This window comes from Marmota flaviventris, chromosome 10 (assembly GCF_047511675.1).
Source record: "Marmota flaviventris isolate mMarFla1 chromosome 10, mMarFla1.hap1, whole genome shotgun sequence".
NCBI classification, from domain to species: Eukaryota; Metazoa; Chordata; class Mammalia; order Rodentia; family Sciuridae; genus Marmota; species Marmota flaviventris.
This window is the reverse complement of record NC_092507.1, coordinates 27,109,942-27,135,252: the sequence shown is the minus strand read 5'-3', so window position 1 is coordinate 27,135,252 and position 25,311 is coordinate 27,109,942. Positions and strand designations below refer to the sequence as shown.

Sequence of the window (25,311 nt, the reverse complement as noted above, 5' to 3'; positions counted from 1 at the left end):
CCAAGTGGATTCTCTTCACATTTGTTGGCTGGAATTGTTCATGCCTAATCAATAGCTCACAAGGGACTTGGGGCCATCACTTTTGGCTCACCACAATCATGACTGATCTCTGGGGCGTGGATCTGCTAAAGCACAGGGTGGGGTCTAGGAGGAAGATGGGTACCTCAACAAATCAGGATTGTGTGGAATGAGGAAGGGGTGACGGCAATGGATGTCGAGTAGGTGGCCCACAATGCCTATGGTGCTTACCGTTAGACTGTAACACACAGGACAGAGGTTACATCTTTTCCTACTACTGCATCTACATTGTGTAGCCTAGGCCTGATGCAGGGTAGATGTGAAAATATTTGTTGAAAGAATGGATAAATGAATGAATTCATGAGCCGACTGAAAGATCATAGAGCAGGGGGTCTAGGATTCGTACCGGCAGGTAGGGAGAGGTATCCCTAGGCCCTAGGCCCCTTCATTTCTTAGAACTCAGGAATCCACCTACTCCCACCCTCACCGCCAGCTCCAAAGATAGACAGGTTTGGCAGAATTATTCTCACTTTATTTCTGGAGAAGTTTGATCAGATGCAATAACACTGATTCCAGGCGAGGGTGGGGGAATGGGTTCCCCTGAAGCAACCAGTATCCTGTGGCCCAAGGTGTCCCCCCATTCCCAGGCCTGGGTTCTCCCTCAGTTACAGTTAAATAGAGAGAGGAAGATCTCCCCAGGGAGCATTGGAAGGAGGGTTTGCCTCCTGCACCTGCCCCCTCCACACAGAGGCATCTGAGCACAAGCTATTTACAGTATTCACATCCACTGTACCCCACCAAACCAAGGCAAATACTACAGATGGCCCTGCCCCAGGGGGGAGGCCAGAGAGGCTGTGAGTGTATGTGTGTGTATGGGGGGTGTCTGCGCGTGTGAGCACACGAATGCACTGAGGGGCAGGGTCTGGCTCCAGCCAAAGAGACATCAGTCTATAAGGTGCAGATTAACAACAGAGAGGACCCACCCCCAGGGGCCCAGGCCACTTCCATCTGTGTTCTGTCTCTTTCTCCTCCAGACATCCTGGTAGATGACGCAGAGGAGCCCTCACAGCCATGTCTGGATCCAAGGCAACCCCTTAAAGGACTTCTAGGGGAAAGGAGGAAGGGTAGAGTCAGGGAAAGCTTGCCTCTTGGGGTCTTCAGGGAGCAGCAGGGAGAGCCTCTTGCAAAGTTCTAAGAAGAGAAGGCAGGGCTGGGGGATCTGGAGAGGGATGCTGGGAGGGTTGGATCTGGGTCCAGGAGCCAGGGGTCCCTACCTGTGACCTGTGGAGGCTGCACCACAGCTTTCTTGAGGAAGGCTTCTGCTTCTGCAAAGGGCAGGATTGCCTCTGGTGTTCGACCCAGACTCTTGTCCCCAGAAGGTCCCTTGGGGGAGAAGCCATTCTCTTGGTGTGCTGGAAGAGGCTGCAGGCCATTTACCAGGGACCCAGGTAGCTCCTTGCTTGGCAGGCTGTGAATGAGGGGGCCCCAGTTAGCACCTTGCCTCCCAGTCCCCAGGCCACCCCCCAGGTCCAGCCTAAGGCTGCCTTCCTGCTCAGGGTCCCTAGGGCTGGGAGCTAGTACCTCCACTGTGGCTCCTGGGGAGCTGGCTCCTCTTTCTGCACAGCTTCCTTCTGCAACCCTGAGGGTCGAGCCTCTACAACTTTCACAGAATCTATGTCAGGGAAGGAATGGTCATTGGCCAGTGGCTGGCAAGTGACGCTGGAGGTTGGGGATAGCAAAAGGGATGGAGATAAGGGGGACAGGGGCTTTACCTGGGTCAGAATTGTTGGCTTTTGCCTCCTTTCTGTCCTGTTTCTGCTTTGAGGAGGAACAGCAGTCAGATCCAAGGGCTATCTGGACCCATCTGACTGTGGTCCTCAAGTCTTCCCATCTGGGCCTCCCCCACAGCCTCCCTCCTTCTGTGGATGCCTTTCACATCCTCCTCCCCTCCTCTCCCCAATCCCTGCTCCCAACCCAGGAATCCTGACCTTGGTTTCAGCAACTTCTGACTTCCGAGTCCTCTTCATTATCTCCTCCAGACGCTGTTTGGAGGCCCCAAACAGTTAGGCCCAAGCCCCGGCCTTATCCTAAACCTCGCACCAACCACCCCCAGCTCATAACAACCCTTTTCAAGCCAGGAATCAGAACTGGCCCCAAGTCCTCATCCCACCCTCTACAAACTCTGGGCTGGGCTCTCTGGTTGCATTCAATTAGCACCACCCAACCCAGATGCAGACCACGCCCAGTACATAGACCACGCCCACGTGAGCCCCAAGGGCTCCCCACACACCTTTCTGCGCTCTTGCCTCTCCTGTTCCTCTCGCTGGAAGTGCTTTTCCCGCTCCAGACGCTGCCTTTCTGCTTCTTCCCGGGACCGGGCTTCGGCCTCCTCTTTCTGCCAAAGACTCCAGTGAGCTTTGGGCACCTGGCTCCTGCCCTCCTCCCTCCCAGGCCTTCCTGCCAGCTGGGGCACCTGCTTCTGCAGCCGCTCTTGCTCCTCCTGCTCCGCCTGCGCCTTCTCTCGGGCCTCCTGCTCCTCCCGCCTCTGGGCCTCGGCCTCTCGCTGTGCCCGGGCCTCGGCCTCCCGCGCCAGCTGCTCCTCCCTCATTCTTCTGAAGGACAGGGAAAATGAGGCTCAGTCTGAGCCTCTTCTCCAGGCCACACAGGGCCCCCTCAGTCCCCGAGGGCACACTCACTTGTCCCTTTCTGCCTGCAGCTTCCGTTCTTGTTCCTCGCGCTCCCGCTGCTCCCGGGCCTGGCGCCTTTTCTCAGCCAGGAGTCGAGTGGCTTCTTCTCGGTCTGTGGTGCCAGCCATGGGTTTGCTAGGGGTCACTGGGGGAGCCGGCGCTGGGGGTGAGGTCAGGACAGCAGTACCTGGAGGGAAGCCAAGACCAGGGAGTCAGCACACATCTGTACAGGCTCCTCTGCCACCCCAGCTTACCCCTGCTTCCTGGACCTCAAAGTAACCCACCCACTGAACTGCTACCATCCACACTGAGTAGCCTGTGTTCTGAGGGCTGAACCTGCTGGGGGCAGTAAATATTTATTTTTTTAGTTTTTTAGGTGGCTACAGTATCTTTAGTTTTTATTTTTATGTGGTGCTGAGGATGGAACCCAGTTTCCCACTTGTGCCAGGCCAGCGCTGTATCACTTGAGTCACAACCCCAGCTCAGCCCCTCTTCTTGTACCAGTCCCCAGGCATCTCTGGTGGCCCACCCCCCTGACCACCTCCCATGCAGGCAAAGCTGGCTTCCCTGGCTTTCCACTTTCTCTTCATGCCCACCTGCAGGGATCTCTGCTGTGGGTTGCTCCTTCTGGGGCTGGGCAGGGGTGGGCGAGGGCACAGGTGAGGGTGCTGGTGAGGCTGGAGCTGCTGGCTCCTTCTCATCACTTGCCCTGCTCTTGCTCTGGTTCTTGTCCTCTGGCCCTGCTGTGCTGGGGCTCTCCTTTGCCTCCTCCTTCCTCCGAACCCTCCCCTTAGGTGATGCGGTGATGCCTCTGGGGGACGGTGGTTTCGGGGGCAGAGTGTGTCCTGGCCCTGGGCTGGGGCAGGGGGAGGCAGGCCTGTGCCAGGAGGGAGAGGATGGCCGGGCCTTGGACTTGGAGCTGAGAGAAAAGATGAGGGTTAGAACTGGAGGGCAGAGAGTGTTCAAGCATGCACACCACTCTGAGCGTCACTTCCTCATGGAAATGTCCCTCCCCGAGGCTAGGTCAGCACTCCCCACCTATTTGCTCTTACAATACTATATCATTTCCTCTTAGTGCATACTCTCCAGTTTGTAACTGCATATCATTTGTGAGATTTCTTTCTTTCTTTCGTTACTGCAGAGTGAACCCAGGGGTACAAAACCACTGAGCTACATCCAGCCCTTTTTATATTTTATTTAGGAACAGGGCCTCGCTAAATTGCTTAGGGCCTCACTAAATTGCTGAGGCTGGAGATCCTCCTGCGTCAGCCTCCCAAGCCACTGGGATTACAGGCCTGTGATACTGCCTTGACTTGTGAGATTTTTTTGATTTATGCCTGTACTCTTGTGTGTATACACACACACACACACACACATATATATATATAATCTGTAGATGGACACGATAACTTTATTTTGTTTATTTATTTTTATGTGGTGCTGAGGATGGAACCCAGTGCCTCATAGGTGCTAGGCAAGTGTTGTACCACAGAGCCACAACCCCAGCCCTAGCCTCTACTCTCTTTTTTTTAATATTTATTTTTACGTTTTAGGTGGACACAATATCTTTATTTTACATTTATGTGGTGCTGAGGAAAGAACTCAGTGCCTCATGCATGATAGGCAAGCACTCTACCACTGAGCCTCAACCCCAGCCCCCTTAGCCTGTACTCTTTAAAAAAAAAAAAAATTTGTAGTTGTAGATGGACAGCATGCCTTTATTTTATTTGCTTTTTTTCTTGTATGTGGTGCTAATAATTGAACCCAGTGCCTCATGCATGCTAGGTAAGCATTCTGACACTGAGCCCCAGCCCCACCCCAACCCCTCTAGCCTGTACTCTTTTTTTTTTTTTTTTGGTACTGGGGATTGAACTCAGGGCACTCCACCACTGAGCTACATCCCCAGCCTTATTTTGAGTTTTATTTAGAGACAGGGTCTCACTGAGTTGCTTAGTACCTCACCACTGCCGAGGCTTGCTTTGAACTCTGATCCTCCTGCTTCAGCCTCCCTAGCCTCTGGGATTACAGGGGTGCACCACCATGCCTGGCTAGCCTGTACTCTTTTTTTTTTTTTTTTAAGTTGTAGATCAAATAACCTTTGTTCTATTTTATTTATTTATTTTTTAATGTGGTTCCAGGTTTCGAACCCACCCAGTGCCTCACGCATACTAGGCAAGCACTCTACCACTGAGCCACAACCCCAGCCCCTAGCCTGTACTCTCAATGAGAGCAAAAACTAAACCTGACTTAGCTCATCAAAGTGCTTACCATAGTGTCAGGCAATGTTTTAAGTACTGAGGTGCTTCAGTAATCAAAACATGAAAGAGGTCAGGCACGTGTCCCACGACTCAATCCCAGGGGCTAGGGAGGCTGAGGCAGGAGGATTAGAGTTCAAAGCCAGCCTCAGCAAAAGTGAGGCACTAAGCAATTTACTGAGACCCTGTCTCTAAATAAAATACCAAATAGGGCTGGGGATGGGGCTCAGTGTTCGAGCTCAAACCCAGGTACCAAAAAAAAAAAAAAAAAAAAAAAAAAAAAAAAGAAAAGAAAAGAAAGAAATAAAGAGGGAGAGAAAGGAAGGAAAAGGAGAGAAAAGAGAAAAAGGGAAAGGAGAAAATACAAACTTGCCCTGAAGGGGCTGGGGTGTGGCTCAGCAGTAAAGCAAATAAACAAAATAAAGATACTGAGTCCATGTACAACTAAAAAATATTTTTTTAAAAAGGTATTGTGTTATGTACAACTAAAAAAAAAAAGCCCTCAAGAAACTTTCATTCTAGAGTGCCTGCCCAGCAAGTATTTGTGAATGAATGCGTGTATGCATGGCCTGGGGTGGTGCAGGGCCCGCCCACCACTTGCACCCACCTGAGCTCAGAGGTGGTGCCAGCAGAGAGACGTGGCCGCACAGTTGCAGGTAGCGACTGGCGCTTTTTGAGGCTGCGCTCCCGGGCCAGGGCACTCTTTTCCTTCTCGTTTTCCCTCTCCTTGTCCTTCTTCTCCTTTTTCTGCACCTGGCAGGAAGGGTAGGAGAGAGCGGAGAAGGGGTGCTGAGGTCAGTGCCACTCGTGCTCCTGGGTACAGGCAGCTTGTTCCCACCTGCGCTGCCACTCACCGGAGAGGCCTCCGGCCGACGGCGAACCAGAGCGGGGCTGCCCCCGGCGCTGGGCTTGCGCCGCTCTCCGCGCTCCCCGGCCGGGGTGCAGCGGTGCACGCTCCGGGGGGCGCTGCACGGCGGTGTCAGGGGGCTGGCGGAGGCCGAGCGCGGGCAAACGGGCACGGCTGCGGAGGTATGAGTGCGGTCGGGGTGCGGCCCAGGCGCGAGGCGGGCCCCTGCCCGGCCCCTCGTGGGGTGTCTCCCAGAGCCGCTGCCCCTACCCTGGTCACGGCCGTTGCGGGGCAAAGTGACCGCACTGCGACTCCGAGCCAGGAAAGAGAGGGTGGGCGTCATCAGACGATCCACTATGCTGCTCTCCCATGCACTCAGCTGCAGGCTGCGATCTGGGGGGAGAACACCGGAGAAGCAGGTCACTGCAGGCGGAGGTATAGGAGGGGACAGGTACTGTCCTCAAGATGAGCCCAAGGATTCTCATCCAGAATGAATCTCCTGTTGAGTCACACGGGGCCACACTTGTCCTTCCTGAGATCTGGACCTCCACTGCCTACCCAGACAAGAAAACACTTCCCCGGGTAACACCCTGCATGGCTTCAGGATTCTGCCTACCACTGTCCCCAGATGAAGTGGCTCGGAACTGTGAGCATAAGAAGCAGCCCTGCAGGATTGGTGGAAGACCCAATCCACCTCTTCCATGTCCCTCTGTAGGGTCCTGCCTCTTCTGCTCTCAGAGTACTGGTCTGGGGCAGGCATGAGCCTGTGCATTTGGGACAGCGAGGATCCTTGGTTCCTCTGATCCAGTCTCTAGAAGTCCTGTGCCAGGGTGAGGCTGCTAGGGGGCCTGGCTGCCCTAGGCCACCCTGCTCTGTCTCCTCAGCTGCTGGGTTATTTTTGAGCGTCAGTCAGGTGGGGTTGGTGCAGCAGCTGATTTGGTTGCTAGGCAACAAAGCAACCAAATAAAAGCTAAAGAAACTTATAAATAACTCCTACCATGGCTCCTTTCATATGTAAGCACCAGGGCATGGTGGGAATGCAGGGACTGTGCCACCCTGGTTAGCCACAGCTCTGGAACTAGCCAAGGTCTCGGCTGGGGCTCTGAAGGCAGAGTGGGGCAGGGTTGTATGGACCTCCAGGGTGGAGCCAGAATGACCCCCACACAGCACCCAGGCCAATCTGACACATGGGGGTAAGGCCATCTGTCTCGGGTTGGCCCAGGCCAGCTGGCTGTGGTTGGGGATAAGGCTGCCAGGCTATTCCCACTCTCAGCCACCACCCCAACTTGCTCTTGAGGCTCCTGCCAGGATTTCTGCCCTGTGGGCCATTGTCCTTTGTCTCCGTTCTCCTCTCCTGCAGGGCACAACTCTGTCCTCAGGGTCCAGACCCAAATGCCGGCTCCCCAGAAGGGCATAACACCCTGGTTGGGATCAAATGGGGATGGGGACCTGGAGTCTGTGAGGGCTCCAGGGACTGATGTTCTGGCTGGCTCTGGAGGACGCCTGGTAGGGCTACAAGGGGCTCTAGAGGGGGAAGGCTGGGCCTTCTCTTACTTCTACTGGGGGAGTTCCAGAGCGTGGCAGAGGACTTTGAGAGCCGCTTGTTGATTATAGAGTCCACGTGTTTGGGCAGGTTTACTGCCGACACGGAGCACCTGCTCCCACCTGGAGGGGAAAAGACACGGCATTAGGGCCGGGCCAGACAGGAGCCAGGGGGGGCACTGAGGCCTTCCATGCAGGATGCTCCGAGGGCAGGGTGGGAGAGGGAGGAGTGGGCAGGCTAGGATGGGGAGGAGGAGGCAGATTTGGCCCTGGGAGGCGGAGGATGAGGGGTACGTGATCAGAGACAACTTGGGTTGGGGGAGCCGACAGAGAATGAGCAGAGGGAGGAAATGGTGTGACTCTAGAAAAACTACAGCCTTCCTGGCCAGACCAAAGGAAGCCATTCCCTAGGCTGGGTGCTGCAACCCCTCCCCACAACCACCCAGCATTGGCACTTGCTGACACTGCCCAGCCAAGGCACTATGGATACAACACCCACATACTGGGACAATGCAGACGTTCCTGAACAGAAGAACCCACACACAATCACTAGCACAAATTCACATATTCATCCAGACACACAAAGACAAAGACATGCAGACACAGGCATATAGAGTGGTAGGTACTTATGCATATGCACATGTGTGTGCAGACATGCACAGACAGAAACACAAATAGCAGACAATGTGTCAGACCCAGATGCACACAAAGCATGAATACACTGAAGCAACCTGACCATGGCTGATATTTATAACAGCTAGCATTCATGGATGCTTACCATGTGCCAGGCACTGTGCTGGGCACCACACACCTGTTACCTCACTTGATTCTCCAAACATCTACCTACAATCTCGGAGGCAAGTAGTATTGTTATCCCCATTTCATGATGAAGAAAGTGAGATGTCGAGAAGTTAAAGGTCACAGCACAAGTGTCAGAGCTGGAGCCCCAGTCTGTCTGACTTAGGAGCCCTCACTGAGGTACACAAGGCCACAAATACACCATTGCAAACACGTCAAGCTACACAAAACAGATCCATGAGCACATACGCTAGAAGGTAAGAGCTAGAAATACTGAATTTTGCCATTGCATAAAGACATCCAAACACAGTGGTACATACATGCTGGCAAAGAATCAGACCAAAATCTATGATGAGTCTACATGAAGAGAACTCAAAGATAAAAATCTACCTTCCAAGAGAGGGGGTGACAGTTTTCTTTAAATATCCAGTGTCTGCAGGGCATTAAAATCCTCTTTTATGTATCATCAACTAATAGTAATTGACAGGAGGAAAGAAGACTACTCCTAAAATGACAGAGGTTTGAAGAGCAAACCAAATGGAGAGAATCCATCTCTGATTTGATACTGGAAGGGACGATTCAGTTTACAGACCACTCCAGAAGACACAAGTCACGAGAAGCCAGACACACCTGGTGCAGGGAGCCACCACCTCCTTATATGGAAGTTGGCCCCTTCCCCACTTTGCCAGGCCTCAGCCTCGCCCACCCACCCATCAGCCCTTCCAGGCCACTCACTGGTCTTATGTCCTGGGGAGCTGTGGTGCAGGGCCCCTGCCCAGGACCAGCGCTGCTGCCGGATTTCAGCCCACGTCTTCTTCACTGACCGCTGGATGGCTGCTTCATAGCGCTCCTGGAGAGAAGTCTGGGCTCAGAATCATCTACTACATCTAAGAGAAAGCCTTATTTCTCCTGTGACAGTGCCTCCCCCTACCCAAGCTTTTCCTGACTCATTGCAGGTAACCAGGGTTACTGAATCCTTGCTGTGATTAAGGATATGTGCAATAGATCCCTTTGGACTTCTTGGAGAGTTTTTCACTGTGCCTGAGTCATTTCCTGGGTGTTCTGAGCTGTTTCTCTGAGGATGGGGTGGGACTCTCCCTGCCTAGAACTCCTAGGCAGAGCTATGTCCCACTGGCAGGGAGGGTCCTGACCTTGGGGATGTTTCCTCTTTAGCCTGAGGCCACCTGGCAGGGTCAGGCATCTACCCATGTAGCAGTGCTAGGCACATACACACAACCTATGCAACACACACACACACACACACACACACACACACACACGGGCACAGTCACAGGGACCCCACAGTGGCATGTAGGGGAGCAAAGGTGGCCCAGGGTCACAGATGGGACCAGTGGAGACATGAATACCCATGTGCATACAACTTCCAGTACAAAGACATGCAGGCCCCAGCGTGCAGAGCTGTGCAGGCCCAGTACCAACCAGCACCTATGCACCTTGTTTTTCTCCAGCTTCTGCCGCTGTCGCTCCTCCAGGGCAGCTCGGCGTTGCTCAGCTTTAAGTCGCTGTTCCTCCAACCGCCGACGGCGCTCCTGGAGCTGCTTCTCCCGCAGGGCCTTGGCCTTCTCCTCCTTCTCCAGCCACACTGCCTTCTTGGCCGCTGCGTGGGGGGGGCGGGGGGAAGGAGCCAGGCGTGTGAGGGGTTCTGCAGCAGGTCTGGGCCAGACACCTCCCTGAGACCCTAGCCCAGGTAGTCTGTCTCCTGCCTGCCTAGGTGGAGCCTCCACTCCCAGACCCCCTCTCACATTGAAGGGCTTCCTGAAGACAGGCTTCACAGGAGGCCTATTTCTCCAGCATTGGCCTCCGGTTTCTCGGGACTGAAGGAGAAAGGGGCTCTTCAATGCAAGATCCCCATCTGACTTGACTGGACAGATATCCATGTATTGTGGTTAAGAGCGTGGATCTGGGTTGCGATGAGGCCTCTGGGTTTGAATCTCAGCTACTATACTAGCTGTGACTTCATCTCTCTGAGCCTCAAAATGGGCGGAGAGGGTTAAAGGAGACATGCAGAGTGCACATGAAGCGTTCCAGCAGCAGCAGCAGCATCATTCACAGGATGCTGAAGGTGATGATGACCGTGAAGGGGACCACGACGCCTCCACACTCACCCAGGTACTTGGCCCGCTCTTCTCGCCGCTCCTTTGCCAGCTTGTGTCTCTCTCCCGACTTCTTTACATCTTAGAAGGAACATGAGCTGGTCGAAATGTCTCCCCAAGGAGCAGTCAGCCTGGGGATCCCTCTGCCCTGCCCCTCTCCCCCTTCATCTTCTCTAGGGAAAAGGGGGTTCCCTCAGGCAGCACTGCCCAGTGCTAGAACATGAGCCAAGGGGTTTGGACCCAAGACCAGGGACTTCACACATACCTTGCTTGGTGGGGGGGCTGTCGGAGGCTGGCACTGCAGTTGGGGATGGCTGGCTGCTCCTTCGAGAAGGCCTGGCATCCTGTGGGCCTGTGGCTGGTGGGGTGGGTCCCCTGCTTTTTGCTTCTGAAGAAGGGAATTCTTCTTGCAGGGGGGCTGGCCTAGGCATCACCTGCCCTGGTGGACTCTCTGGTCCCACTGGGAGCTGTTTAGGGCTAGAGGCATTCTTCATGGCAGGAGGGGTGTCCGGGGGAGTGTCTGGGACCAGGGCTGACATTGGTGGTGGCGGTGGTGGGGGTGAAGGGTCTCCTTCTGGAGAAGGTCTTGGCTCTGGGGGGATTCTGGCTATCATAGCTGAAAGACCAACACAAGAGAGGAGTGAGGGTCAGATTGTATATCTGGACCATTGGTTCAATACAGAGCTATCTCCCTTGCCCAGTGGACTTATTCATTTGTTGGGTCCAGTGTGGACCAGACATTAATGACATAATGGTGGAGAAACAGCAGAATCTCCGACTTTGAGGAGCGTGCCCTTCGGCAGGGCAAATAAATAGCAAGGTGGTTCCAGGAGAGGGTAAGCACCACATCCTGAGCAGCACTGCAGAGATGGTGGACCTGCATTTGGAGGGCTTCCTGAAGAAGCAGCAGCCAAGCTGAGATCACTAGGATGAGTCGGAGTTGGCAAAGCAAGGAGAAGAGGGTTCTGGCAGAGAACAACATGTGCACGGGCGGAAAGGAGGAGGGTGTGTTGGAAAAACTGAGAAAAAGTTTGAAGCCCTTGTTCATGCACCAAATGGTAATGACTGTTTTTCATGTCTTCAACCTCACCCTTCCACTCTACCTCTGGACCTCAGTGCCCAGGCCAAGGTCTGGTTCATAGAGGGTATCTGTGCAGGACACACGGGATTGACTAGGAGGAAGAACAGAAGCATGGGCACAAGTAGGATGCCTGTGTTGCTGGAGTCCCCAGTGCAGCGGACAACCAGCTCCATCTACATCTATTTTGCAGTCTTTCTTTTTTTTCCCCAGCCGCCCTCAGTTTCTTCTTTTAAGACATGAATATTTCATGAACCTTATACAAGACACCAAAGTGCCCAGTAAGGAAGACAAACAATTTGGCAAATATGCATGTACATATGTGTACACGTGCATGCCAAGGGGCAGCGGAAAGACAAGCTGCAGTCAGGCAGCTGAGGGCCCAGTTCTGATTTCACCACCTCAGACAGGGAGGAAAGTCCTACCTCTCCACAGGCAACCTTGGACAAGCCACTCAACCTCTCTGAATCTGTTTTCATATCTAAACAGGTATAAAGAGCCCAAGCTAGTGGGGATGGCAGTAGAGTACTTAGCACAATGCCTGTGTCAGTAATAATACTACACTCCCTTTTCCTGTGGGTCTTGTGATGCCTCCAGGACTCTCAAAGAGTATTCTCTGGCCTGGTATTGTGGTGCATATCTTTAATTCCAGCCACTAGGGATGCTGAGGCAGGAGGATTGCAAGTTCAAGGCCAGCCTCAGAATCTTAGTGAGACCCTCATCAACTCAGTAAGACCCTACCTCAAAATTTAAAAACAAAAAAGGACAGGCCAGGCACAGTGGCGCACGCTGTAATCCCAGTGGCTTGGGAAACTGAAACAGGAGGATCGCGAGTTCAAAGCCATATTCAGCAAAAGCGAGGAGCTAAGCAATTCAGTGAGACCCTATCCCTAAGTAAAATACAAAATAGGGCTGAGGAGGGACTGGAGTTGTGGCTCAGGGGCAGAGCGCTTGCCTAGCATGAGTGAGGCACTGGGTTCGATCCCTGGCACCACATATAAAATAAAAACAAATAAAGATATTGTGTCCATCTACAACAACAACAACAAAAACAAAACAAAACAAAAATAGGGCCAAGGATGTGGCTCAGTGGCCAAGTGCCCCTGAGTCCAATCTCTGGTACCCCCCCCCCCAATAATTCAAAAAGGGCTGGGGATGTAACTTAGTGGTAAAGTGCCCCTGGGTTCAGTCCCTAGTACAAAAAAAGAAAGAAAAAAAAGAAATCCTCTGCACGCCTATAATCCCAGCAACTTGGGCAGAAGGATCACAAGTTCTGGGCCAGCCTCTGCAACTTCTCAAAATAAAAACACAGAAGGGCTGAGGGTGCAGCTCAGTGGCAGAGTGCTTGCCTAGCATGGGTAAAGCCCTGAGTTCCATCCCCTGTACTAAAAAACAAAAGTATCCTGTGCATATTGAGCCCCGATGCCATCTGCTGCTGTCCTGTGGGGACACAACCACCAACCCGAGAGAGCAGGACAGTGTCTGTGTGAAGGTGCATCTAGGGAAGCATGTTTTGCTTTTACTGAGGGCCTGGCCCACTACACTAGGGCCCTGTTCTGGGAATTCGGACCCTCTGTGTGTGAGATAAACTCCCATTCCTGGGAGTTCAATGGTGACTAAAGATGTCTTTGGAGTCAAGATGCCTTTCTCAGGGAGGTGGGAATCTAAGGGTTGTTTTGGTCTCTGAAGCTAGACTATTCGAATATGAATTCTGGTTCCCCACTGTGTGACCTTGGGCCAGTGACAGACCCTCTCTGTGCCACAACGCCTGTCCTATGAAATGCAGACATTACCTACCTCACAGTATTGTGATGAGTGTCACTCACTAACCATTAACAGTACTATATTCATCAAGAGCTTCCTATGTGTGTGCAGTGCTTTTTACACAAACTTGTTTTAATCCTCAGGAAACATCTCTTTCATACTGAAGAGGAAAGTAAAGCACAGAGAGGTTAGGTAGAGTAATTTGAGGTCACAAAGCTGGTAAATGAAGAGGCCTAGACTTGAACCCAGCATCCATCACCAGAACCCACACCCTTAGGCAGGGGACCTTCTTGAGTCTGTCTCAGGCTTATGCTCATTCCTTCCCTTCCAGCTTCCTGTGCTCCAAGTAAGAGCCCCAGCTGAGGCCCTGTCTCCCAGTGATCCCTCCAACTCTGCCAGACCCCTTAGGCCCTATGACAGGCCACCCGGCTGTCCCTATACCAGCTGGAGACAGAAGCCTGGTCACTGCCAACCTGTTTCCCAGCCAGTTGCAAACTCTTTAACGCCAAAGGGCAACAAAACTAGTGGCAACCACTCAGTGAGTAGTAAGCACCCTGCCACACAGCCACTTTGAGAGGCAGACTCTTACCCCATCATACAGTGAGGCAACCAAGGCACCCCACTAGCTGATTCGCCCAGGGTCATAAAACTGGTATGTGGCAGAATAAGGATTTGAACCCAGGACTGTCTGGGGCCAAAGTCTGGGTGTGTGAGTATCAAGCTTAAAGGCTGAGGGCGAGGCCTGTGTATTGCCCTTCTCCAAGCACCTGTGCGTGCTGCAGGTGTTGCAAGGAAAACTGGTAGGCGTTGTTGTCTACACCTAGGAAACTCACACCCACCACCCAGGCAAGAAGTGAATCCCCAAGTAGGTCCAGATGAGTCCTGTGCAGGGAGGCTGGGAGGAGCTCAGCCTATAGCAAAGGACGTGCCCTGGGCGTGGAAAGGTCTTAGGCTGCAGACTCAGACATGCCTGAGTAGATCCCGGCTCTATGTGGGACCCTGGGCAAACTCAGAACCTGTGCAAACCTCAGTTTCCTCACCGAGTTGTTGGTACAGATGTGAGAGGGTATGTCACCTCTGGTCCCTGGCAGGGACTCATTAAGCAGTACCAGGCCAGAAGAATCTGTCTATTTCTGAGCTCTACCAAAGAACCCACTCTGTCCAGCCTTCACTCCACACCACTAAGTCCACGAGCCCTTTTCCACCCTTGTCCTGTCAGCTGCATTGGACAGGTGGACCCTTCACTGCTCCTTCAAGCACCTGCCTCAGTTGGCTTTGGAGACCAGAGATCCCTGTTTCCTTCTGCCTTGCTGCCTGGGACTTCTGCTCTCTCTGCTGACCCCTCCCTAACTTCCTAACCTCTCCAGCTGCCTGCCCCAGGGCTCAGCTGCACATGGAACTCACCTCTTCTCTGTCCCCACGTTCTCCCCTGGTGATCTCATCCAGACTCAGGGCTTTAAATACCATCCCTCTGCTGACGACAACCAAATTTGTTTCTCCAGCCCAGACCTCTCCCTTCAGGACCAGTTTCGCTCATGCAACTCCTACTTGACACCCCTGGATGCCCCAAATTTAACACATCCAAACTCAGGCTCCTCTTCCCCCCAACCCTGCGCCTCCCCCAGTTTTCCCCTGCTCAGTTAATGGCAGCTTCATCCTTCAGCTCCTCAGGCCGCTGAGTCGTTTCAGACTCTTTTCTTACATCATACTCCATGTCTAATTTCTCAGCAAATTCTTTTGGCTTTCTCTTCAAAGTATATCCCAGATCCAATCAGTTCTATCTCCACTTCTATCACCTCGACTTGAGCTACTATCATTTCTTACAATACTCTTTGCTCCCATTCTTTTCACAACATGGCAGCCAGAGTGATTTTGTTTAAAAATAAGTCAGATCATGTCACTCCCAGACAAAATCCTCCCCAACCTCCCCATCTTGTGGGGAGGGAAACCCATAGTCATCACCATGGCCTCTGAGACTCAGGGGATCCTCCCTCCATCTGGAGCCTGCGGCCTCTTGGACCTCATCTCCTCCTCCCTCCTCCACCTGCTCAGTCTCTCCAGCTCTTACTGTGTCCTCTCTGCTGGGAAGTCACTGCCCCCATATCCTGCTGACCTCATTCCCTCACCTTCTTCAGATCTTCATTCCAATATCTTTTTCCACAAAGCCTTCTCTGACTCCTTATTTAAAACTAGGAAGCCAGGCTCATTGGTGCACACCTGTAATCCCAGTGGCTCAGGAAGCTGAGGCAGGAGGATCTCAAGTTCAAAGCCAACCTCAGCAAAAGCAAAGCACTAAGCAACTGTAAATAAAATACAAAATAGGGCTGGGGGTGTGGCTCAGTGCCCCTGAGTTCAATTCCCGGCACTCGCCCCCCAATAAATAAGTAAAACTATGAACTACAGCTGGGCATGGTGGCTCATACCTGTCATCCCTGTGACTGGGGAAGCTGAAGTAGGAGGATCAGAATGTTTGAGGCCAGCCTCAGCAACTTAGCGAGGACCGAGGCAACTTAACAAGACTGTCTCAAACGAAAAAAAAAAAAAAAAAATCATGTAGCTCAGTGGTAAGCACTCCAAGGTTCAATCCCCAGTACCAAAAGAAAGAAAAACAACAAAAAACTATGAACTGCAGTGAAAGTCTCCATCTCCTTCTCAACTGTCTATTTTTTTTTTACTCCATTTTTCTCTATAATCTCAACCACCATTACTACTTTTTTTTTCTTTCTTTTTTAGAAATGGGTTCTAGCTATGTTGCCCAGCCTGGTCTCTAACTCATGGGCTCAAGCAAGCCTCTCACATCAGCTTCCCGAGCAGCTGGACTAGGGGTGCACAGCCCCACGCCTGGCTGCTAACCCCATTTGAACACTCTCCAACTGCTGTACTATAATCTTCATGAGGGCACAAAGTTTCACCTATTTTGTTAAGTGCTCTAACTCTAAGGCCAACAGAGCCTAGCACATAGCTCTTCCACAAATAATCGGGGAATGAAGAAATTGAAAACCCCACCCTGGAGGGAGCATCGTCATCCTTCTTACTTGGAGGACTGCAAAGTCCTGTTCTACCGCACCTACTGCTGCTCTCTCCTAAGCAACCAGAGTGATCTTTTCTTTCCTTCTTATTTTATTTATTTTTGTTCTGCTTAATGAATCCAAGGCCGTGTTACCACTTTACATCACCATTCCTTTTTTTATTTTGAGACAGGATCTTGTTAATTCTGAGGCTGACCTTGAACTTGAGATCCTCCAGACTCAGCCTCCTGAGTTGCTGGTATCAGCATCAGGCCACAGTAAGTTTTTCTAAAGCAGATCTGAATAGGTTATTCTTCACCACTTGAGACCTCTCAGTCAGTGCCTTCCCATTGTTCTGGAGATAAAGGCAAAATGCTTCAATCGGATCTACAAGCCTGGCACAGTTCTGAAGTCCCTGTTCCCTGCCACCATACATCTTAAATCTCTTCTACCCTTCTCTTCTTTCTTGCTCTCTGAACTCCAGCCACACTGACCTTTTCTTTAACTCTGATAATCATCCAAGCTCCTTCCTTGTCACAGGGCCTTTGCACATGCTCTTTCCCCTTCTTCTTCTTCTTCTTTTTTTTTTTTTTGTTAACTCCTACTTAACCCTTCAGATCTTTGTTTAGTCATCATTTCCCTGGTGAGGCCACAAAAGGATAAATCTCTGACTAGGATAAATGCCTCCACTGTACACATCTGTGGCTTCATGTGCCTTTATCTGGAGCACTGTCTCTGTCAGCCCCCTCCAAGTCTGTGAGGAAGGGCTAGGCCACCTCTGCTTTGCTCACTGCTGCATGCCCGGCAGCTCCCATTGTACCAGGTCCACAGAAACAGTGGGAAATGCTGCTCTGCCGTGAGGCAGCCCTGGCCTAACGCAGGCGCATATGAAGGGAAAGTTTCACTTTAAAGAAGAGTAGGTCCATGCAGCAATTTACTGCAAAAAGAACAAACACTCGAAGGGAAGCAGAACAACCCCATCTCAACAGAGTCTGGGCCGCTTCCTGGACTAAAGTACTCAGGTAGAAGTTAACAAAAATAATACTGAGTGTTTCCTCCAGAACTGAACAAGAAAAACTTCTCAGGAGGCAAACAGGGCATTTGGAACTCCTCTTGTGACCTGGCAGACTGTTGACCCTGAATACAAATGTTTCCTCAGAATGATGCCAACTCTCATGAAATGTCATTGGGACAGTGTTATCGCAAACAAATTGTATTAAACCAAGTTAACTCCTTGGTTAATTATCTATAAGGTTTGTTGAGTCCTTTCTCATTATTCACATTTTCCTTCATCAGATGTGACCCTTCACTGAACATGTTGGTGCACATCTTTAATACCAGAGAATCCGGAGGCTGAGGCAGAAGGATTGCTAGTTCAAGGCCAGCCTCAGCAATTTAGCAATTTAGTGAGACTAAATTGTGGCTCAGTGGCAGAACACTTGCCTAGTGTGAGGCACTGGGTTCGATCCTCAGCACCACATAAAAATAAATAAAATAAAGGTATTGTATTCATCTACAACTAAAAAATATTAAAAAAAAAAAAAAAAAAAGAACTGGAGATGTACTTCAGTGGTAAAACACTCCTGGGTTCAATCCCCAGTACCAAAAAGAAAAGAAATGTGTCCTTTGGCTACTTAATTTTTATCTTATTTTTGGTCTATGCCAGATTTTGAGGTTTTAAGCACTGTCAGTTTTATTCTGCTACGTTGATATCCACCAGAAGTATTTGCTGAGAACTGGATAAGAGACAGATAGTTTGTATTTATTTCTTGGCACAAAGAGCATTAGCAGGGCAAAGGTGCAGGATCTGGTTGCAATTGTGGGGTCAAAAGGTCCTGGGTTGGGGCTGGGGCTGTAGCTCAGTGGTAGAGTACTCCCCTGGCACGAGTGAGGCACTGGGTTTGATCCTCAGCACCACATAAAAATAAATAGTTCATCTACAACTAAAAATTATTATTATCATTTTTTAAAAAGGTCCTGTCTTGCTGGGGCGCAATAGCACATGGCCGTACTCACAGCAACTCGGGAGGCTGAGGCAGGAGTTCAAAGCCAGCCTTAGCAATTTAGTGAGGCTTTAGCAACTCAGCGAGACCTTGTCTCTAAAAAAAAAAAAATATATATATATATATATATATATATATATATATATATATATATATATAGTAAATATATATTATAATAAATAATAAAAAATAAATAATATATATATAAAATGCCTCTCTCTAAATAAAATATTTATATGTGGCTCAGTGGTTAAGTGCCCCTGGATTGAATCCCTGGTACCAAAAAAAAGTCCTATCTTCCCCAAAGAGACTGCATTTGGGGTCTGCAGAAAGATTGGGGCCAAGTCCTGGGGAGTGCCGTGACATGTCTTGGGTACTAGCTCACCACACCACCCTCTGGAGCTGAAGTCCCTTCCTCCTGCCTTCCCTCACCCTACCCCATCAACTCCTGCTGGGCCAAACAGTTGCATTTATTTTTTCTTTTGGTCCTGGGGATTGAACCCTGGAGAACTTTACCACTGAGCCACATCCCCAGCCCTTTCTATTTTTCATTTTGACACAGGTTCTCACTAAATTGCTGAGGCTGGCATGATCCTCATGCCTCAGCCTCCCAAATCGTTGGGACTAAAGGGATGTGCTGCCCTGCCTTACCCAATCTTGTCACAGCACTGATAACTCAATCTCCCTTCCTCTTCCCCCATCAGTGTGAGATCCAGAGAAGAGATTGCGACTTGATCCTTTTCCAACCCCAGAGCCTCATACAGGAACTGCCTGGCACAGAGTAGGAGCTTGTGTCTGCTAATGAATACTTGGATGGATGAATAAATGGATGGATGGGTGGGTGGATGGATAGGTGGGTGGATGGATAGGTAGATGGGTGGGTGGGGGGTGGGTGGGAAGGTGGATGGGTGGAGGTGCTGTGAAAGGCCGTCTAGACAGTGCAATCAGGTCCCAAGTTGCTCCAGGCCTAAATGTCTCTCTAAACCCTAAATGTCAAGGTCATATCAGCATCTTGTGCATACCCTGACAGGTACTGCTCCTAAATCCAGGAAGAGAAATAAACTAATTTGGGGGAGGTGCTGGGGATTGAACTCAGGGGGCTTTACCACTGAGCTACATGCCATCCTGTTTTGAATTTTGAGGCAGGCTCTTGCTGAGTTGCTGAGAGTCTCATTAAGTGGCTGAGGCTGACTTTGAACTCCTTCTTCTGCCTCAGCTTCTAGTGGCTGGGATTACAAGCATTCGCCACTGTGCCCCACAAAACAAACTAATTTATTAAAGTCCCATCACAGGCACTTTCCCTGTCTCAGTCAAGTCTTATGACAAGCCCAAAGGGAAAGTACCACGAATGGCCCCTGTTTTACAGGTGAGAAAACTGTTACTCAGACAGGTTATAAGTGGATTGTTCATGTCGGAGTCAGAGGTAGGATTGGAACCCAGCTTTGTCTGATGACAAAACCCTTATGTCACGCTGTTTCTGGTATATGGTCACATCACCCCTCCCCGAGGCACTGCCTGTTCCCTAAAGAAGGAAGTGACTTGTCGACTCCCAGGGAGGTTCCCCCCACAAAAGCAAAGGGTGCAGGGTGCAGGTGGGGCAGAGAGGCACTGAGCTCAGAGCACAAGAATGCAGGGAAGGCAGGCTCTTGCCCAGGCTGGCCACCAGGAGACAAGGAGGGAGGTACCTGGACAGCGAGGAGCAGAGGGGGTCCAGACAACACACCAGGAGGAGAACACATAGGAGGTGGAGGCATGAGACAAGTGAGACCTCTAACAGAGCCCTCCTGGCTCCTGAAGTGACAACACCAGACCAGACAAATGAAGACAGAGAAGCAGGCAGAGGGCAAAGACACATGGCAAGATGGACAAGGACACACCAGAGACGGGAGAGGCACCAACAGCATACCTGGTTACACAGTGGACATATGTCCTGCTTTCTCTCACAACACACAGGGACACACACACATCCTGAGACAGACAGACAGACATACACAGAGCCAGGTACCCCCTCTGAGCACAAGGGAAACCTAGAGACACATATATGCACAGATACTCCATGTCCCCTATATATTTATCCAGCCTCATCCTGGTCACTTCTGCCCTCCCTTTCACCTGGGCCTGGGGAAAGTCTGACTGGCGACAGGGATGTTGGGCTTGTGTCAGGCCCAGCAAACTGCACTGAGCTCGTTAGTTCATTCCGTCTTCAGCCTAATAAGGCAGATATTATCAACACCCCACTTTACACATCAGGAAACAGATTCAGCAAGATTATAACACATGCTTAAGCCATGCAGCTTGGTGGGTAGCAAAGGGGTCTGGAAGCCATTGCGGTGACAGTCTCTACCCCTCAGTCTGCTATCCAATGGGGCAGCTTCCTGGGTTTCCCTGCCTTCTGGAGATGTCTGGGCTAGAAGAATGAGGGATGGGTAGGAAGGACAAAGCTGGGGAAGCCTAAATGTGGGACTGGGACAGGGAGACTCTAAGGGGCAGCATCACTCCTGGCCTGGAGTGACTGGGAGGGTACAGCCTGCCCCAGCAGTTGGGCTATAGGGCACCAGGGCCAGGCAGAGGCTTCTGTGGATGAGAAAGCCCAATAAAGCCAGGAGCCCTACAGACACCGCAGATCTGAAGGAGCTCTCTGGCCCAGCTGGCGGCCATTGTTCCAGCCTCCAATCAGGAGCACCCACTTCCTGTTATTTTAGGCGGCAGGAAATGACCCCATCCCGCAGCCTGGGCTCCACCAAGTCCCTCCCTGAGCCTGAGCAGGGAAACCCAGGCACAGGCCCAGAGGCAGAGGGCAGGGTCCAGCCCTAGGCCAAGATCTGGGGATGGCCCATGAGCTAGATTGTCACTGCCACTAGGGCTGTGACTGCCTTCTGGTCCAACTTACTCAGACTCCAACTAAGTAGGATTCACAGGGAACTCAGAGGCTGTGCTAGCTCTACCTCTGCCCGCCAGAGAAAAGATCAGGCAGTCCCCAAGACCAAGACGCCCTCAGAAGACCAGTTATGGAAGAGAAATGGGCTAGACCCTGTCACTGGCCAGCTTGGCAATGATAAATCAGTATAGAGGTTTGGTGCACAGACTGAGTTCAAATTCTGCCTCTGTCAGTTCCTGTGTGACTGGAAGCAAGTAACTTTACCTCTCTGGGTCTATAAAATGGGAATAATATCAGTTCTACTCATGGGATTGTCATGTGAAATAATGAGAAAAAAAATGAGACAATGCACATAATGTGATGAGCATTATGCCAGGCACAGTGAAGGCCCTTAACAAATAGGAGTGGGAGACAATAGAGGGGAGATAACTTGGATTATCAGGGAGACTATGTCACATCTTCTCCTACAATTGGTGAGGAGCACTGAGGGAGGGCAGCAAAACTGATCCCCACCCCCTTACCAGGCTCTCTGCTCCCCTCAGGGCAGAGCTGCAGCTGAGAGGTGATGGAGGAAACACTGGAGGCTGTGCCCTGGGGTGCCAGGCAGAGCAACCACCAGCCAACAAAGCTGCATTATCTGAGCCCGGCTCTTTGGCTCTCTCCCTGGCCCCAAGGCCCAGCAGGGACCCAAGGACATGGTTTCCAGCTGCTTTCCTCCAGGCTTGGTCAGACCTGAGACCTGCCTAATAGCCTTCAAATGCCACCACTATAGTGTGGTTTTTAGCCTCCAGCTCCTTCCCTCACCTCTGCCCCACCAAGAGCAGCTGCCCATCTTGGGGAGGAGAGCCAAGCTGACTTAGCACCCCTCCTCCTCATTTGCATACGCATGACTGCACATTAGGGGTTCATCAGAGGCCTCAGGACTCACTAGCCCAAGGAGGGACAGTGGGAGGTGCCAGTCAGGCTAGCTGATGTATGTATGATTGGCCCCTTGTGCCAATCCCAGCTTCTACTCGTCCTTTCAGGTCCACATCAAATACCTCCTCCTCCACGAAGCCTTCCACAAGCACAGCACACTGTCCACTGTATCACCACTACACATGACTTCCCTCCAGGTGAACATCCCCTGCTTTCCCCTCTACACCAGGCTAGGAACGTCCCCCCATTTCGGCTGAGCCCGGGGTAGGGACTCTGTTCTCTATGTCAGCCAAGCCAATACCAAGCTGCACAGTGGCACGTCAGCACAGTGCAGGATGTCTGCACCTCTTGGGGCTCTTCTCCTACTCCTATTGTCACATGTCTGTGTAGCACTCCCCTCCCCTGGCTCTCTGACCTCTTTGCCTCCTGAAGTTCTAATTCATCACATATTCTCCTCCTCGGGCCTCTAGATGAATTAGAAATAATACCAACAAAAATCAAAGTGCTGGCATTTATTGAGAACTAATTCCACGCAAGGGCCTAGACTAAGAATTTGAAGTATTCATTTCACTTAATGATCCTAATGTCTTTATGAGATCATTTCTAACATTGTTCTCATTTTATCAATGGGAAAACTTGAGACAGGCTAAGCAACTTACCGGAAGTCACCCAGTAGTGTTATGAGGTGGAATTTAAATTGTTTGATTCCAGAGTCTACACTCTGAAACCAACTACCTCCCAATTCCCACCCCCACCTCCCCCATATTTCATCCCTCCCTCCTGGCACCAGTTCCAATGAGCCTAACCACAATAATGGTAATAACACTGTATTGTGTGTGTCTGGTGTCTGCGTGCCAGGTTCCTTCAGGTTCATCATCTCTAACTCTCACACCCCACATGGTTGATAACACGACCCCATTTTCCAGGGGCAGAGACTGTGGCTCCAGGGGGTAATCACTTGCTCTAGTCCAGTAGTCAGTAACCATCTAACTGGGATTTCCACCCAGGTTTTCTAACCCAAAAGCAGGAGCCATACTTTCCCCTGTCCTGTGCTGCCTGCTGTTAGTGCTCCCTGTGCAAGTGCACATGGGGGCAAGGGGCCTGTCACGTGCACTCAGAGCTTCAGGCCCACGTCTCAGACTCTCCCAGGGCACATGCTATGGGCATGACATTTACTCCCAGGAAGCCCTGTCTCACTGGGACTCCTGTCACCTTCAGCTTCTCTCTGTGTAGGGACTAGCCACCATCCTGACTCAAGTTCTCATATAATTCCGTTTAGACCCTTGCGTAAACAAGAGTTTCCCAATCCAGGACCCTGTAGGCAGCTCCCTGCCCTCACTTATGACCCTGATTCAGCTCAGAATCCCATCATATCCTCACATTCAGTCTATACCCCCACCCAAGTGTCCTAGTTATAATCTAGCACCTCTCTAGCCCTTTAGGTCACCACTCCATCCACTCCATGTATACTGCAGTGCCAGGGGACTCTTAGGTACAGAGGGTCTGTAAGCAGATGAATGGACCAGGCAGGGCCTCCCTGGGTATCCCCTCCCAGGATCAGAAGAGTCAAAACAGATGTAGACACCCTTGTTTCCAGCAGTCTGTACATCTCCTAAAATCCACCAGTTTGACAGTAGCCTCCTCTCCTTAGCCTCCTAACTCCCACACCTACGGGGTCCATTCCACACATCAAAGCTGGCATGGGGAGGAGCCCACCCACAGCCAAGCAGCCCCACCTTGTCCCAGGCTCTCTCCGCACCCACAGACACTGTTTCATCCAGGTCCCATGCCCCAGGGGGCAGGGAGGTGACTGGGATTAGGCTTAGGACTCCATGGAGGTGTGGGGACAAGGCCACCTCCCCCCTGAGTCAGTGGGAACAAAACTTGGGTCCTCAGTAATCATGCTCTTCCCTCCCCTTCCAGGAAGAAAGAGAAAAAGCCCTCCCTCCACCACCAGGCCAACCAGAAACCAGTCCCCACCCCCTCATCAGCTGCTCCTAGATCGAATGGGATTTGCAGAAGTCCTGGGCAATGGTGGTTGGTGGGGTGTCCGGTGGGTAAGGGAGCTTTGGTTGTCTGGAGCCTGGAGAGTGTGAGTGTGCGTGTATGTGTGTGTTCTGTAAATAAGCGGGGAGGTATCCAAAAGCTCAGGCTGAAGAATGATGTGGCAGGTCCGGGGAATCCAGACCAGGAACCTTCACTTCATTCTGCAATGCGAGACTCAGGCCCACAGTCGCGGGGCACGAGGGCGGGCAGGACAAGCAGATTTACTTATGTCCCCCTCCTTCCCAAATCAGGCTGGGTGGGCTCCGGAGTAGGCCTGGCTGCTGGGGAGGCGGCCCACTCCCCAGCTCCCGCCCTCGCCCCAAACAATGCCGCCTCCCCCTCCCCCCTCGCCTTTATCCGGCGGGTTACTTGGCAGCCGCCACTAGAGACCTCCCCCTCTTCGGCCCTCCCCTCCAGGCCGGCTCGCAGCAGCAACAGGCCCTTTGCGCGGCAGCTGGACGGATGGGGTGGGGGAGAGGTCTGGCCAGGGCCTGGGAGTGGAGGGACTAGGACCTAGGCTTCGGTATGCAGGGCGCCAGGCCTGAGAATCTGGACCTCCAACACACATTCAGGCTAGGGACACACGTGTCCACACGGGATGGAGAGAGGGACAGATGCCCCAGCTCAGTTAGAAGACGATCTTCTGGGCCTGGGGTGGATGGAGAAGAGGGATGGGGGCAGGGAAGGCGAGATGGCACTGGGCTGCGGTGGAAGGGTCATTCCAAAACTCCCGAGCTGTTCCCTGTGGATCCCGCCTCCCAGTGTGTCCTGGCACCCGGGGTGGGGGAGGGGGCAGCTGTCAGAAGATGCGTCGGTGGCCCCGAGCCCCGGCCACCACCGCAGCCTTTATTTTTAAACTTCCAAGTGGTCAGAGGGCGCGGCGGGGGAGGGGTACCCGCCCAGCAGCCGGCCTCATCCTCGGCCTCCAGGCGGCCCTGGACCTCCCTCCCACCTCGCCTCTGTGTGGCTCCCGGCATACCTGGGGGTGCACCGGGACCCGGCTCCGCGTGCGGGCCGCTCTCCATGGCTGCGGCGTCACTGGGGGTCTTGGGGTCTCAGCGGCGGCGACGGCGGCGGCCCGAAGCCAGGACAGGGGTCCCGCGGAGCATCACGCCGGGCCCGCCAGGCGGGCAACGACTCGGAGGCGGCGACGCTCCAGGAAAGTCGAGGCTGGTGGCCTGCGAGGTTCGGGGTCGCCGGCCGCCCACTGTCTGTGGGTTCCGGCCGAGATCCTGCTCTGTGCCCGGCGCTGGCCCAGTCCCGGCCACGGCCCAACCCTATTGTACCGCCCGGGCTGGGCCTGGCCTCTTCTGCTGGAGCGTACCAAATGCAATGCAGGGAGAGACGTCCCTGAA

General features: G+C 52.1%; 1 protein-coding gene across 8 annotated transcripts; it reads right to left on the bottom strand.

The window, feature by feature from the left end:
• Positions 1-528: 528 nt before the first annotated feature.
• Map7d1 (MAP7 domain containing 1) lies at positions 529-25,269 on the bottom strand. Of its 8 annotated transcripts, none has more exons than XM_071617682.1 (18): positions 24,936-25,269; positions 18,128-18,210; positions 10,527-10,877; positions 10,274-10,342; positions 9,602-9,765; positions 8,883-8,997; positions 7,362-7,472; positions 5,815-6,200; positions 5,568-5,713; positions 3,302-3,624; positions 2,715-2,892; positions 2,492-2,630; positions 2,309-2,413; positions 2,007-2,060; positions 1,791-1,836; positions 1,600-1,690; positions 1,293-1,486; positions 529-1,123 (listed from the first exon to the last, which is right to left on the bottom strand). In XM_071617682.1, the coding sequence occupies exons 3-18, from the start codon at positions 10,873-10,875 to the stop codon at positions 1,113-1,115; spliced, it is 2,481 nt and encodes an 826-aa protein (XP_071473783.1). In that variant the 5' UTR covers positions 10,876-10,877; positions 18,128-18,210; positions 24,936-25,269; the 3' UTR covers positions 529-1,112. The 8 variants fall into 8 exon arrangements, with proteins under 8 accessions (XP_071473783.1, XP_071473784.1, XP_027792992.2 ...); XM_071617683.1 differs by lacking the exon at positions 18,128-18,210 and having other exon boundaries at positions 5,568-5,707; positions 5,815-5,981; positions 6,078-6,200; positions 24,936-25,266; XM_027937191.2 differs by lacking the exon at positions 18,128-18,210 and having other exon boundaries at positions 5,815-5,981; positions 6,078-6,200; positions 24,936-25,264.
• Positions 25,270-25,311: the final 42 nt, after the last annotated feature.